This window comes from Brugia malayi (assembly GCF_000002995.4).
Source record: "Brugia malayi strain FR3 genome assembly, contig: Bm_v4_Chr4_scaffold_001, whole genome shotgun sequence".
NCBI lineage: Eukaryota > Metazoa > Nematoda > Chromadorea > Rhabditida > Onchocercidae > Brugia > Brugia malayi.
In genome coordinates this window covers 6,972,079-6,985,326 of record NW_025062478.1, presented here as the reverse complement: position 1 = coordinate 6,985,326, position 13,248 = coordinate 6,972,079, and the positions used below count along the sequence as shown (strand labels likewise).

At 33.4% G+C, this 13,248-nt stretch overlaps 2 protein-coding genes across 5 annotated transcripts; one reads left to right on the top strand and one right to left on the bottom strand.

The window, feature by feature from the left end:
* Positions 1–3,003: 3,003 nt before the first annotated feature.
* Positions 3,004–7,816, bottom strand: Bma-cfim-2 (the record flags this gene model as incomplete). Of its 3 annotated transcripts, XM_001901727.2 has the most annotated exons (10): positions 3,004–3,012; positions 4,676–4,800; positions 4,883–5,063; positions 5,166–5,395; positions 5,501–5,737; positions 5,890–6,082; positions 6,239–6,382; positions 6,459–6,730; positions 7,145–7,392; positions 7,701–7,816. In XM_001901727.2, the coding sequence occupies 10 exons, from the start codon at positions 7,814–7,816 to the stop codon at positions 3,004–3,006; spliced, it is 1,755 nt and encodes a 584-aa protein (XP_001901762.2). The 3 variants fall into 3 exon arrangements, with proteins under 3 accessions (XP_001901762.2, XP_042937893.1, XP_042937894.1); XM_043081959.1 differs by lacking the exon at positions 7,701–7,816 and having other exon boundaries at positions 7,145–7,322; XM_043081960.1 differs by lacking the exons at positions 6,459–6,730; positions 7,145–7,392; positions 7,701–7,816 and having other exon boundaries at positions 6,239–6,313.
* A 1,373-nt stretch (positions 7,817–9,189) lies between these two features.
* Positions 9,190–12,258, top strand: Bm14001 (Uncharacterized protein; the record flags this gene model as incomplete). Of its 2 annotated transcripts, none has more annotated exons than XM_001901728.1 (8): positions 9,190–9,234; positions 9,593–9,651; positions 10,093–10,188; positions 10,598–10,822; positions 11,003–11,086; positions 11,188–11,305; positions 11,630–11,820; positions 12,081–12,258. In XM_001901728.1, the coding sequence occupies 8 exons, from the start codon at positions 9,190–9,192 to the stop codon at positions 12,256–12,258; spliced, it is 996 nt and encodes a 331-aa protein (XP_001901763.1). The 2 variants fall into 2 exon arrangements, with proteins under 2 accessions (XP_001901763.1, XP_042937892.1); XM_043081958.1 differs by having other exon boundaries at positions 12,073–12,127.
* Positions 12,259–13,248: the final 990 nt, after the last annotated feature.

Sequence of the window (13,248 nt, the reverse complement as noted above, 5' to 3'; positions counted from 1 at the left end):
TGGAAATAATCACCATTCTGTCCTGTCCATTTCAAAGTTAATTCATATTTCAATGCATTGTTCGTCACAATAGAGCCGCGAGAGTAAATTGAAACGGGAGGAGGCTCTTTCGATTTCATTGCAGCGAAGTTCGTTTGATTTCGATGTCTGATGAAAAATTTACCCTCACTGAAAATATAATTGTGTAGCTTCAACTTTCGTACTGTGAAGGAACAAGTGTTGTTGTAAAATATGACCAGAGGTTATATCCTATCAAATTTCCGGACTTTGAAATAGGAATTTCTTTTTAATAAGTGTAATTTAAAAATAGCGATATTTTTTGCCATTTGCATTCATCAGTCTAAAATCTTAAAAATTAATTTCGAAATTGCTGTGGCATAAATTTTTAAACAGTACACTAATTCCTTTTTTAAGTATTAATTATCATTAAAAGGAATGTTATAAGGGCTCCTTTTCCCAAATCAGATATTATTTTTGTATTATAAGGATGACAGCTGATGTTATCGATGCTACGGCTAATTTTACTTTAGAAGATTGCAAGAGCAGCAAAAACAGAACTACCAGCCGTCGTATATGCAAGAGTAGACAGTAGAAATGTCAATAGTTTGGTTGACGAACGACTGACTGCACATAGCTTATGACTGAGATTTTAAATTAGAGCAGTGATTGCTGGTCGGCGTAGCAAACACTGATTCCAGGTTATCATTATCACTGTCTTAATAATGCATACCCCACCCACAGTTCTTTAATCAATTCTCATTAATTGGTTATAATTCGAACAAAGACACAAAGTAGAAAGATATATTATGGTATAGTATGGAGTATGAATATATGGTATATACCATACCAAAAAATTTCTCATTCTTCAAATTTTTTGATAACCTGAAAGTTTTTTTCAGTACCATTTACATAAAATGTGACACCTAAATTTTCTTCTTGCCCTCTCTTAATGATGGATATACATGTTAATTAAATTCACGAATCACAAATTGAACATTGTCCTTTCAGTCAACAGTTATTTAAAGATAATTTAAAGCTACTTCCCGATGATTCATTCCAACATTTTCCAGTTATTATTGCCAATAATTTATTTCCATTGAAAAATCTAAATAATTTTTCCTATTTACCAGAACAAACAAGTGATGTGGGAAATTGAGACTCATGTCTGATAACTCATGCAATATAATTTCATGTACACCTATCACATTGGAGCTTGAGAGGAGAACCTTGAAAGTTGAAATAACATTGAAAGAACTATAAAGACAGCTGTCGAAAAATTAATGAATTATGGGATATTGACGCATGCATGATAAGCAGCGTGCAAGGATTAGACTAGTAGGCTCAATTAGAAGCACTCTCATCGAAATCAAGGTCACTTCGGACGCTATTTTTGAGGCTTTTTGGTCCACTGATGTTACAGCATTTCAAATATACCCAGCAACACAGAGATTTTCTATTCCACTCACTGCAACACACTAGCAATTATACTGGTTTCAGTCTAAAATTATTTCAATTATTATTCATTGTATTTCTGTCTGCATACTGTACGTTCATCGTTAAAGACTAGTTTCATCAAATATATATTGAACCTCAAATTTTGAAAGCGAATTATAGGTATTGCAGTGCAGTTCATTGCCAATTTATACAATGAAGTTCTGGCATGTAGTTAAACATAGCCGTAGTGTAAGGAATTCATGTACGAACTATTTTATGAGCAATAAATTTTTATGTGCATAAAAAATTTCAGTTCCATAGCAGCTTTAGCCAAAACTATGTTCATATTCCAAGTTTAGTGCATGTCCTACTTACTTGCAGTAAAGTAACGTTACTATATACTCTTATCTGCAATTTTAATAGTAAATCAAGCACTAATCTCCTCTTCGTTCGATTCTTAACCTTAGCTTCAAATATAAAAACACCAATAGTACTCAAATTCTAACGGGGAGAAAATGAAACTGAACGTTATATAGACTATCTGAAAAAACTCATGCCAAACTACGCCAATTAAGTATATTTATTTAAAAATGCAGAAATCTACAAATTAACAAAATAAAATATAACACGCAGTCTAACAACTTGGCCAGAAAAAAAGTTCCATTGTACTATAATTGAATGTCGAAGGCACAACAAAAATTTAACAATTGACAGTTCCAAAGCTGCTGAGATCAGTGCCGAAAGACAACAAGCGTAACAACACATCGAAGGATTTTGTGTACAAGAAACCCGTATGGAGATGAATACTTCGCTAGCTGCATTATTATGCTGACCAATGATTTCAATCTGAAATGTATTAGAAATGTATTAATACAACTCTAAATAGTTATCAAAGTCAAATTTCACAACTAAAAAAAAATCACAATGAGATGCCAGTAACATTTCCTGAAACTTCCAGAACACAATTTACGGAAAATTCAGAAATCTGGAATTTACAAATGAAGGGAAAAACTTCCCGAAAATCTCAATGGAAGAAAAGAATATGTGCTTGAGGACTATCATTAGGCTACCATACATTAAGGCCATCAAAATTAATCTACAAACAATTTAAAGAACTTAACTGGTGAAGATCTTATCACCTTTATAGCATTTCGTGACATTAAAATTTTATGTGACACTTCTGGATTAGAAATAGAAACAAAATAAACATAAAACAACTGCGACCAAAATTAACAAAAAAAAAAAAAAAAAAAATGCTCACCTCCAAATACAATTTAACGCGCTGAAATGTTTCATAAAAACACAAACAATTCCTGGTTATTCAAAAATTTTTATTTATTAAAAGGAAATAGAAAAGTTAACAGACATAAGAACTGTTTTCATTACGATGACAATACCGAACGACATTTTTTAGGCAAAAGGAGTTTTGTTTTAAGATGAATATAAATTTGAAAATGCTGCACTGCGTCCATCTATAGCTCATGACCACTGCGATCCATTAACAATATCACCATCACGAAAGCACAGTGAAACCGATTGCCATCCATAACATTTCAACATCATCCACATTCATAACGCCTATATCGAAAATAATTCATTACGAAATCAGAAGTATATTTAAATAATACGACAAAAGGTGAAGTTTTTTGCAGTCTATAAAAAAGCCTTATGCAGTCAGAAAACATGAATTAACAAGGCACAGCGGACCTAAGATCATTAACTATATTTCAACTTCTGAAGGAAAATAAAACAGCAGAGATAAACGAAAGTGATCTGATTAAGCATCACTTCTTTCATCGTAATAAAATAATCTTATGACAGTTAAAAGAAACTCGAAATATAAAGCTTCACACGTTATTATATGTATGCACAATTTAAAAAAGCCTACAAAGATAATAACGATAACTTTTCGAACAATTTTACTCTCACAGCAGTGAAAACCTCTACCTTCTCTTGATGAAACTTTTTTTCCTCTCTTTTGATTCATATTTAAAGAATGATATCTCTTAAGGCACTAAACAGTGTTTTATCTGGAAGATAAAGCTTTCAGCAAAGGAATTACTGTTAAACGTTAAAAATTTTCGTAAGCTTCAATTTTCCCCAGACTATTTATTTATCCAGAATTCCTTTAATTAGAAGCTATAAAATAAAAAGAAACATTGAGATTGTTTCCAAAAGAAATTCAAACGAGCAACAAGAGAAAAGTACATGTAGGAAACATAAAGACAGAGGAGGTACACAAATTTCATTTCTGAGATATCAATATATAACAATATTTCCTCAATTTACTTAAGGGATCCCCAGAAGATAAAAACAGGGAGACAAAATAAAAATGATAATCTTCTTACGATAAGTGAATGAATTATGAAATCTACTACTAATTTATTGCAGAAACAGGAAACATAACTATTAATTTAAAATACTACATCTAAAACAACTGGAAAGTGAAGTGAAAAGATGAAGATATGACTGTTAATTAGTATTGGTAAATACACAAAAGCCATAATGAAACAAAACTTCGGCTTACTACAGTGAAATCTTATTCCACTTACACAGGCATCACGCACATCAAAATAAGAGTCAAAAATGAAGAGTAATGTTGATGAAAACACCATAAACAGAGATCTTTATAAAAAACATAACTACTTGATAAAATATAGCGTATATTCAGTATTATTAAAACTATTTTGCAAACCAATTTAACTACTTAAAGAGAGATTCTGCAAATAAATTTAAAATAGATCCTTAAATTTATAAATTTAATTGTTCCATCAGCAAATTTTATTACAATCGACCCATCACTAAGCAATGAAAGCAATGAAATCCTTACAAGATAAAAAAGATTGCAAGCTGACCAAAACCGAATTTATGACAAATGAACAGAGAAAGCTACGAAAATCTGACATCAACGAACCGAAATTGTGAATGACTCACACTGCTTAGATGCAACAACCTTTATGTCATTGGTTAGCATAGCGCTTTTGTTTAAAGTGTGAGAATTACTGCAATAATTATGAGAATTACTGCAATAATTACAATGCTTCTAGATTTACAAACAAATTAAATTTAACCATCCTTTAAAGAAATTAAATAATTATGAGCAGATATCCCCCACATATGACAGACTTAAGAAACTGTAAAAATCATTCCATTTGACAAATCTCAAAGAAAATTATTCGTCTGAAAGTTTTGATGTACAACTTGAAAATGATAACAGAAATTTTTTAAAGAAGGAACATACCTGATAAAGTGCAAATCGATTCCAGGAGGACGCACAAAACATCTTGAGAGAGCAATATACCACAGTTGCAAAGAATGAATGAAATGAAAAATACATATGGTAACATGGAGATGAAAAATCGATCACTTAAAGAAAAGAAAAACATGAATTTCTCTTATTTATTGAACATGAGTAAGACGACGTTCAATAATTAATATGCACGTCGACCTGATGAAGAGGAATGTCGTGGCGAGTAGTCATAACGTTCTCGAGAACGGGATCGACTTCGTGATGAGCGACGATGTCGCTTACGAGATCGCTCAGATGGCGATCGCGAACGATCACGATTTGACCGGTGCTTGCGTGAAGATGAATTGTATGATTTACTTTCTATCCCATTCAGAGTGTCCTGAAATCTTTTTTGATAGGCAACGCATGTCAATCACGGATATTAATTCTTACTGGATAACATATTAATTAAAAAGAAGTTTTAAAGAAGATGAAATATAACCTGTAGTGAAGAAATGAGGACTTTGCACCGATCATCGTTTGCTACACGACTTTGTCGAATAAGCGATATTGCAGTGACCAGTGTTTCAATAGCGGATGCATAATCATTTGCAGCAGCATCGCTTACAGCACGTGTTATGGCTGATGACGAAACAGTACGGTTACGATTCATTATTTCTTCAAATTCAGCTTCTGACACTCCTTCAATGCTGCAAGGGACTGATGCTGGCCCTGTAATTTTTTAAAATTAAAGATTGCATAACTGTAGTTCTCAGCCATGTTAATTCATATTAAAACTTATTTTTGGATCTTATATATTGAAAACAAAATAAATACCTCCTCCATAATTCTGACGGTACACTTGTGGATTAATGTGGGCACCTGGGGGAGGAAAGGACGGAGGAGGATGTGATGTAGGTGGAGCACCAGGTGGAGCCATTCCTGTTACAGGTTGCGAAGTGCTCGATGGACCTGATGGTCCCGCCGACGACATTGGTGGTAAGGCTTGCGGTGGCTGACCAAAACCAGGTGGTGGTCGATTCATTGGTGGGGCACCGGGTGGAGGTGCTCCTGCTGAAAAAATAATAAAGATAAAGAAATTAGAAGGAAACAAATGGATTCAGATTGTATTTTTTTATGAAACAGATTGTATCTAAACTGTGTAGCTATATATTAAGAGGTAATTTATATTAACAGATAATTTCTTATATATTAATATCGCTTACCTGACAACTGAACTTGCGGTATGTTTGGCGGTGGAGCACTTAGGTTGACCGGCGGTCGAGTCACACTAAGTGCACCAAGCGGAAGAGGTTGTGAGTTTGGTGGAGGACCACGCAATTGTGGAGGCTGCTGATTAGGTGGTAATATCAATGCAACTTGAGCTGGTGGACGCAATGATGGAAGAGGTGGAGGGACCTTAGATAATCACAATAATAGCGTAATTACATTATTAATCATATTAATAATTACATTAAGAATCGTAGTAATAATTATATTCATCATATTAATATCTAAAAATTCACTTTCACAAATAAATGGCATGAACTATGTTTTATTACTGTGTTTCGTTACCTGAACCTGTGGTCGCAATGGTACGGGTGGCGGTATAGTCATCTGCCCAGGCTGTAATGGCTGTTGTGGTGGCATACCGATACGAATGGTACCAACAAATGGAGTTTTTTGGTCATCCTTCTTAGTATCCTTTTTGTCGTTTCTCTGAAAACCATAAAGAATTTGTAAAATTACGTTAATCAAAATAAAATTGAAAGTAATGCATGCAGAACATCGATACCTGATCGACTCGTCTAGTAGCATCTTCGAATTTTGCTAGTGATGCTTTTGTGTATGGAAGAACGACAAGTTGCTGTCCATGAAGTGTTTTTTGTGGCAATTTTTCCATAACTGTTTTGACCGAACTTTCAGCAGTGAAAACTGCTAACGCAAAACCTTTACTCTGACCATTATTTCGGTTTTCATAAAATTTGATATCGATTAAATTCGTAGCACCACAAGATAATATCATCGTTTGCAAATCAACATCAGTTGTCCACCACGTCATATTACCTGAGGGTAACAAAAAGACCGATACGCCTCTCAAATACAGATACAAATAAAAAGATAATTATTTGCTTCATTTGCAAGCATAATTATTTAAAAAAATTTTATTATGTATACTTTATCTGCATCATTGTCATTTTTTGGCAATATATAAGAGCAGAATTTCTGATACATAACTAGTCTGTTTATTCTAATCCAGATTCAAAATAAGTTCATAGTTTACCAGAAGTAATCTAGACAACTATCTGACAAGCATCCAATCAATGATTAGATGTGTTCATCAAAAGGCGCCCTAATTAATTTTTTTTTTCTTTTTTGGGGTTAGAATATACAACAGATTGGTGAAAACAGGAAGCACATTTTCACATTTTATATCTTGACTAATCATTAAAAATGTAAGTGTAATCTGGGAAAAACTACCTATATAACAACAGTATCTTCGACCAGTATTGTTCTGGTTTACACCGAGTGCTGGAAGAGCTTTTGATTGACTTCCTTGCGGAGTAGTGATGATGTTCGATTTTGCGGGCAGCGACTCGGCTTTCACAACTTGCCCAGATGGCTCGATTGCAGCGTCATATAAATCCGTATCATTCATCTCAGATTTCACTACTTTTGCTTCACTTGCAGTATTACCATTCTTCGATGTGTGATTGTCTTGTCCATCCCTGCATATAAAATTTTTTGTTTCGTATGCTGAAATGTTCAGCGGAAAGTTGTATTTCATTAAAATTACTGCTCCAAACTAGCAACTATAGGACTATAAATCTGTACCATTTACCTCAGATTTATTCAACAGAGTATTTATCGGATCTATAAAACATGCAAGGCGGATGTTGTAATGTCAAATATACAAGTTATATACAGTCCAACCCAACAGCATGTCCAGCAAAAACAATAGAGGATTCTCTAAGAAGTATGGACACTCTTGATGGAAAACTGCCCGAATCATCATAAAAATTGGTAAGTTTCTCACTTAGCGATATCGTCATCGTCATCACCCAATACATCACGTTCACTGAAGCGAGTGTCAAGCTCACCGTCCCCATATAAATCAAGATCATTGTCTGGCTGATCTAATATATCAGCCATTTTATAGCGAATCCAGCCAATGTAGTTCTTATTCTGGAAACAGTTCAGTTCATTTACAACCAATTCTGAGGAACTAACGTGGCCTGTGATTATTTTTGGGATATAATTTTATTACAAACAAATTATTGCCTGGGTTTCAAAACTTCTGTCGAGTTTAATGATATTTTCTTGAAAGTATAATAGTAAGGATACAAATATGAAAAAAATGTCTGAATAACATTGATGCAGGTTTCATGTCAGTGCGTTAGTATGGTCAATACAACCTATCAGGTAACTCAGGTGCACTGAATGAACTACGAAGACAAAGACTCATCTCTACGGAAAAAGAATCGGAACAAATCAGACTGACGATACCTCACTTTATTCATAGAATAGAAAGCACTGCTGACTAAAACTTCAGTCCAGAATGAAGAGACGTCTAGCTAGACAAGGAAGGATATAGCCTACGTGTAGCACTGTCACTGTCACTGCCACTGTCACCTCATCTCTCCCAATCTCCACTAAAACAAAACCACGCTACCCTACAAAGAGGAGACCACTCACTCCGCGTCACACAAACAACACGCCACCTGGCACACTCCCAAATGTAGCGATCGATCGTTGACACGCTGTGCAACTCGTTATCCTACCCGTAAATTGCTTAATGCCTTACCAAGGAAGGTACGATTGTGAGTCTAGCTTCGTGATTACTTCCGACTCTCTCAGGGTCACGTGCGGATGACGTTAGCAATCGGGGCAGTGCACATTTATGTACGTGAGTGTTCTTCAGCCATATTTTAGTTACATTATATGCCACCTCATTTAAGGTGTGTCAGGGCACTTCATCGTTTTACGAGAGAATGTTTAAACGTAGCAGAAACAAACTGTAAGATAGTAGCCCATCAGAAATTTCTGTACTACTTGACAATAATTCTTCGATGTTTCCGATGTGCAAAAGTATGGTATGTGCGCAAGAGAGGAAAATTCTACTGTGAAATGTCCCGTTTCTCTGTATGAATTTAGTAAGGACACATTAGTCCTAAGGCTGTGTCTTCAAACCCCTTCCCATTTTTGAATGGCACAGAGAAAGTACTGCATCCTGAAAATTGAGAAAAGACAAGTAGAAGACTTCTTCAGTGAAAACTTCGATTGATATGTTTCCACAAGCTTTAGGACTAATGTGTCCTTATAAGTTCATATAGTGAGAAGTTGAGACTGATAAAAGATGAACAAAAATAATTCATTGACCAATTACCATTAGTTTATCTCAATATTTGTGGGTTGCTTCATCCGCGTTAAATGAATACATTTATCTTTTTTATGCCCGGAATATTAACTGTTTATCGACATTTTTGTTACCTCGAGTTGCATATTGCCATTCCAAATATTTTACGATGCCTAAAATTGGTACTCACGACGGGTCTTTTCACTGTGATGAGGTAATCATTCCTTTTTTAAAGTTTTATTTCTTTCAAATAAACTAGTAGAAGTGATTTTTGTTAAGTTAAGGCATGATTTTGTTTCGGTTAGAAATCATACGATATTGGTAACTTACCTATTCTTACCTACATATTATGTATAGCTAATCTGTCAGAAGTTGGTTACACATAATATATGTATTGTTGCTACATTAAATTGTGGGATGATGTGAATGAGGGAGGAAATTTAGGATATGTAACCAGTATTTCATATAACCAGTATATGTCTATTGATTACATCTATTAATAGCAGTCATGAAAAATTATTTCAATGTAAAAATGCCAGATATTGAATATAGAAATGTCAAGTTATTTTCAGGTCTTTGCTATCTTCTTGTTGAAATCACTTCCCGAATACAATAACTACGAAATTGTGCGGTAAACATTGTTTTTAATTTTTTCATTATAACCATATTTATTAGGTCTCATTTTTCATTTTCTCGAGGTTTAAGCAAACATAATTATAGTCTTTAACTTGTTCGGTTGCAGAATTATGAATGGTTTCTTGATATTATTTTGAAATTAGCCTTCTCCAGTAAAAAACCATTTTTTGATGACATTTTTTCTAACATTAATTCGTCTTCGTTATAGTTTTAGTGTTAATTTAGGCCCTTGAAAATGCCTGATGATTTTCATTTGATATTGGCACTTTTTTCTCGTTAGTTTAGTATTTTAATAATTTTTCAACCGTTTAATTCGGCAAGCTTAAGTTTTAATACTGCCTCAACTGTTTCTTGTTCGTTTGCTACAGTCGCTAGTGTATAATTAATGAGATTTGTATGCTTTAGTTAAGTTAGGAAAGTTTATGGATGTTTGCAGAAGTCGTGATAAAGACGTATTGAGCTTATGTGATATTGTAGTTGATGTCGGTGGTGAGTATAACCATGCCGCGATGAAATATGACCACCATCAGAGGTTATTATTTCTATTCTTTGGATGTTCACTGTGATATAAGACAACAGTGTTTTCTTTGACACTTTTTATCACTTTTTAATTACATTTTCAATTTGATGTGCTTTTAGAAATACTGTAAACCAATAATTAAGAGTAAAGCTAATGTTTCTGTATCTATTTATATTTGTTGTTAATATATGTGGTTTGTCACAAAAAAATTTATTTTGCAGTTTGTCCGTCAACTTGTTTTACAATTTATTTATTAGCAAAATACACTTCATTTCAATAATTTTTTCTAATCATTCAATTAGAAAAATTTGTTGTAATGAGGGCATACAAACTGAAGAGTCATAATGACCTTGTGGAGTTTCTTGGAGAAAAGAATGATGCATCCAGGAATTACATTATAATAGCGTAATATTTTTTCTAGGGACTTTGCTCATACAATGAACACGTTGGGAGTAATGAATTTCCATACCAAATTAAGTTCAGCAGGCCTCATTTACGCTCATTTTGGGAAGAATGTTATTAGCTCTTTGCTTGGGCTGCAACATGATTCAATCATTGACGTTTTATTCAAAAAAGTTTATCAAACATTTGTGGAATCTATTGATGCAATAGACAATGGGATTGCTCAGTTTGATGGTAAACCAAGGTATACTATAAAATAGTTGATGAATGAAGATTTGATTCTAAAGGATTTTTTTTGTTGGTAGTATGACATCCAATTACTTTTTCTGAATGTGATGAGAGAGATACCAACAGTTGCTGAACAAAGATTAATTCACTTATCGACTGTTAAACATACTTTTAGTGATTTATTTCCTAAATTCAGGTATTATTTGGGTGGTACGCTCTCGTCTCGAATTTCAATGTTAAATCCTGCATGGAATGAGGATACAGTCAACGTACATGAAAGGCAATTTTTCATAACTCTTGATAATTTTCTTTAAACTGACCATCTGAGAATTTCAGTTTTGTATTTATTTGAAATTATTTTAGTGAATTTATTAATTACAGATTTATGATGGCAATCAAGTTGGTTGACAAAGAATTCAATGAGCTGCTGACTTATCTTCATAAATCTTGGCTGCCAGCGCGCAGCCACATTATCAACGCAGTCACTCATCGTTATGATGTTTGTTATATTTCAATTATTTTTATTACCAATGCAGTCATCCTATTCTTCTTTATCTATTCGTCAACTTAGATTTTTCATTCATCGAAGTTTGAATCGAATTCGTGATATGAATTAATTGCCTTGTTTTCTATCACTTGAATTTAAATTACTTTTGCTGCATTTTAAATTTTGTATATTATGCTTCTAGTGTTTTTTACCTTCAATAATTAAATTACTAGTCATTTCTTTCTCATAATTTACGATTTGGAATGTTATTGCTTACTCCTGAATTCTTCCAGAATCAACAATTAATTTCTTATCGCTTTGTCCGAATTTTTTCAGGTTGACAAAAGTGGCCAAATATTTTGCCTCGAAGGTGGTGGAATGCCATGGAAAGATCATTTTTTTCTCATTGAAGAACAGTTTCATTTAAAAAACGATGATATTATATATGTTATTTATGAAGATAATGTAAATGCACAATGGCGAGTGCAAGCTATTCCAGTAAATGAAAGACAACCTTTTGAAAATAGGTTTTTGCCAGTTTTACAAATGATTCGTTCTTATTTTATGTGGATTTCCTAGATTCTTTATATTTTATCCAATATGAAGTTTTCAATCACTTTTCATGATGATGTATGTGGTGTTTACTGTGCTCATCATATTTCATGCAAAATAATTCCAAAATATTTTGTAAAGATCTTATTAAAAAGAGTATTAGCGTGCTTAAATTCGCGCCATATAGTTATGTAGAATTCTTTGTGCTAATTGCAAAATTGTTTCAGTTTTTCAGGTTACCCCTTCCAGAGGCATGGCGTGGTCTTCGTGATGCAGAATTGACGAAGGTAGCGGACATACCCGGCTGCATTTTTGTTCATCCATCTGGTTTCATCGGAGGCAATAAATCAATGCAAGGCGTAATAGAAATGGCGAGGAAATCATTATCTCTCGCTGGGAAATATAAGAACTAATTGTACCACTTTTAGATTGTCTGTTTTTTTACACCTTCACATGAGATTTTTTAAATTCTACTTTATTATATGTGCAGAATTCGAATTCTGCAATAACTTTGAAAGCTATCATGTAGCTTCCTGTCTTCGAGATCTGGTTTTTGAAGCATGAGTGGTTGTTGTTGAATTTTTTCAGTGTTATTGTTAGAAATATTAATTGTTCTTTGGAATGTTTGAGTGAATATAACAGTTGCAACCTTACTTGCTGAACTAAAACATGTTATAATTTGTAAGCAATAATTTTCTTAAGAGGAATCGAAACTTTACTTAAGCAGTTAGGAAAATCAAAATTGCATTTATGATATGATGTAATCCACCCAAATAAGTGGCATTCAACTTTTTTAAATCCCGTTTTATGGAAGTGATTTCTGGATATAAAAGTAAGTTCACAAAAGAGTAGGTTATATATAAATGTTGATAAGTATCTCGAGTTTTCGACAATTTTGAAGTTATTTACAAAATTAGTGGAAGTAAGTTCCTATTTTGTTAGCGACTTTATAATGATTGCTTCCAATAGGATGTCTAATTGCATAATATTTAATCTCATTTATAGTTTTTTACTTGCTTCTGATATTATTTTGCTGATGAAATATTTTATTCGAAAGCTCCAAAGATCGTTTTTCCTGAAAAAACCGAAATTCCCCAGATTGATAAAAGTTTTCAGTCATTATTGGAGATGGAACCGTAAGAAAAGTTACGTCCGGTTAAGTGATTTTTTTTTCTTTTTTTTGCTTTTAAAATTATAAAGCTTTGGTCTTTGTCGGAGTAGTTCAGTAGGTATTATACGCAAAATGCGGCTAGCACGAAGAAATAACTGGTGAATTTTGTGTGGTCGTTCAGAAATGTACTGACCAGAAATACCATTGTTTCCACTGAGTTTGATGGTATTTGATGCGAGAAGTGGTTGATTTAAGGTGCTTTAGTTCTTATTGTGCTTTCTAAAAAGGTAAA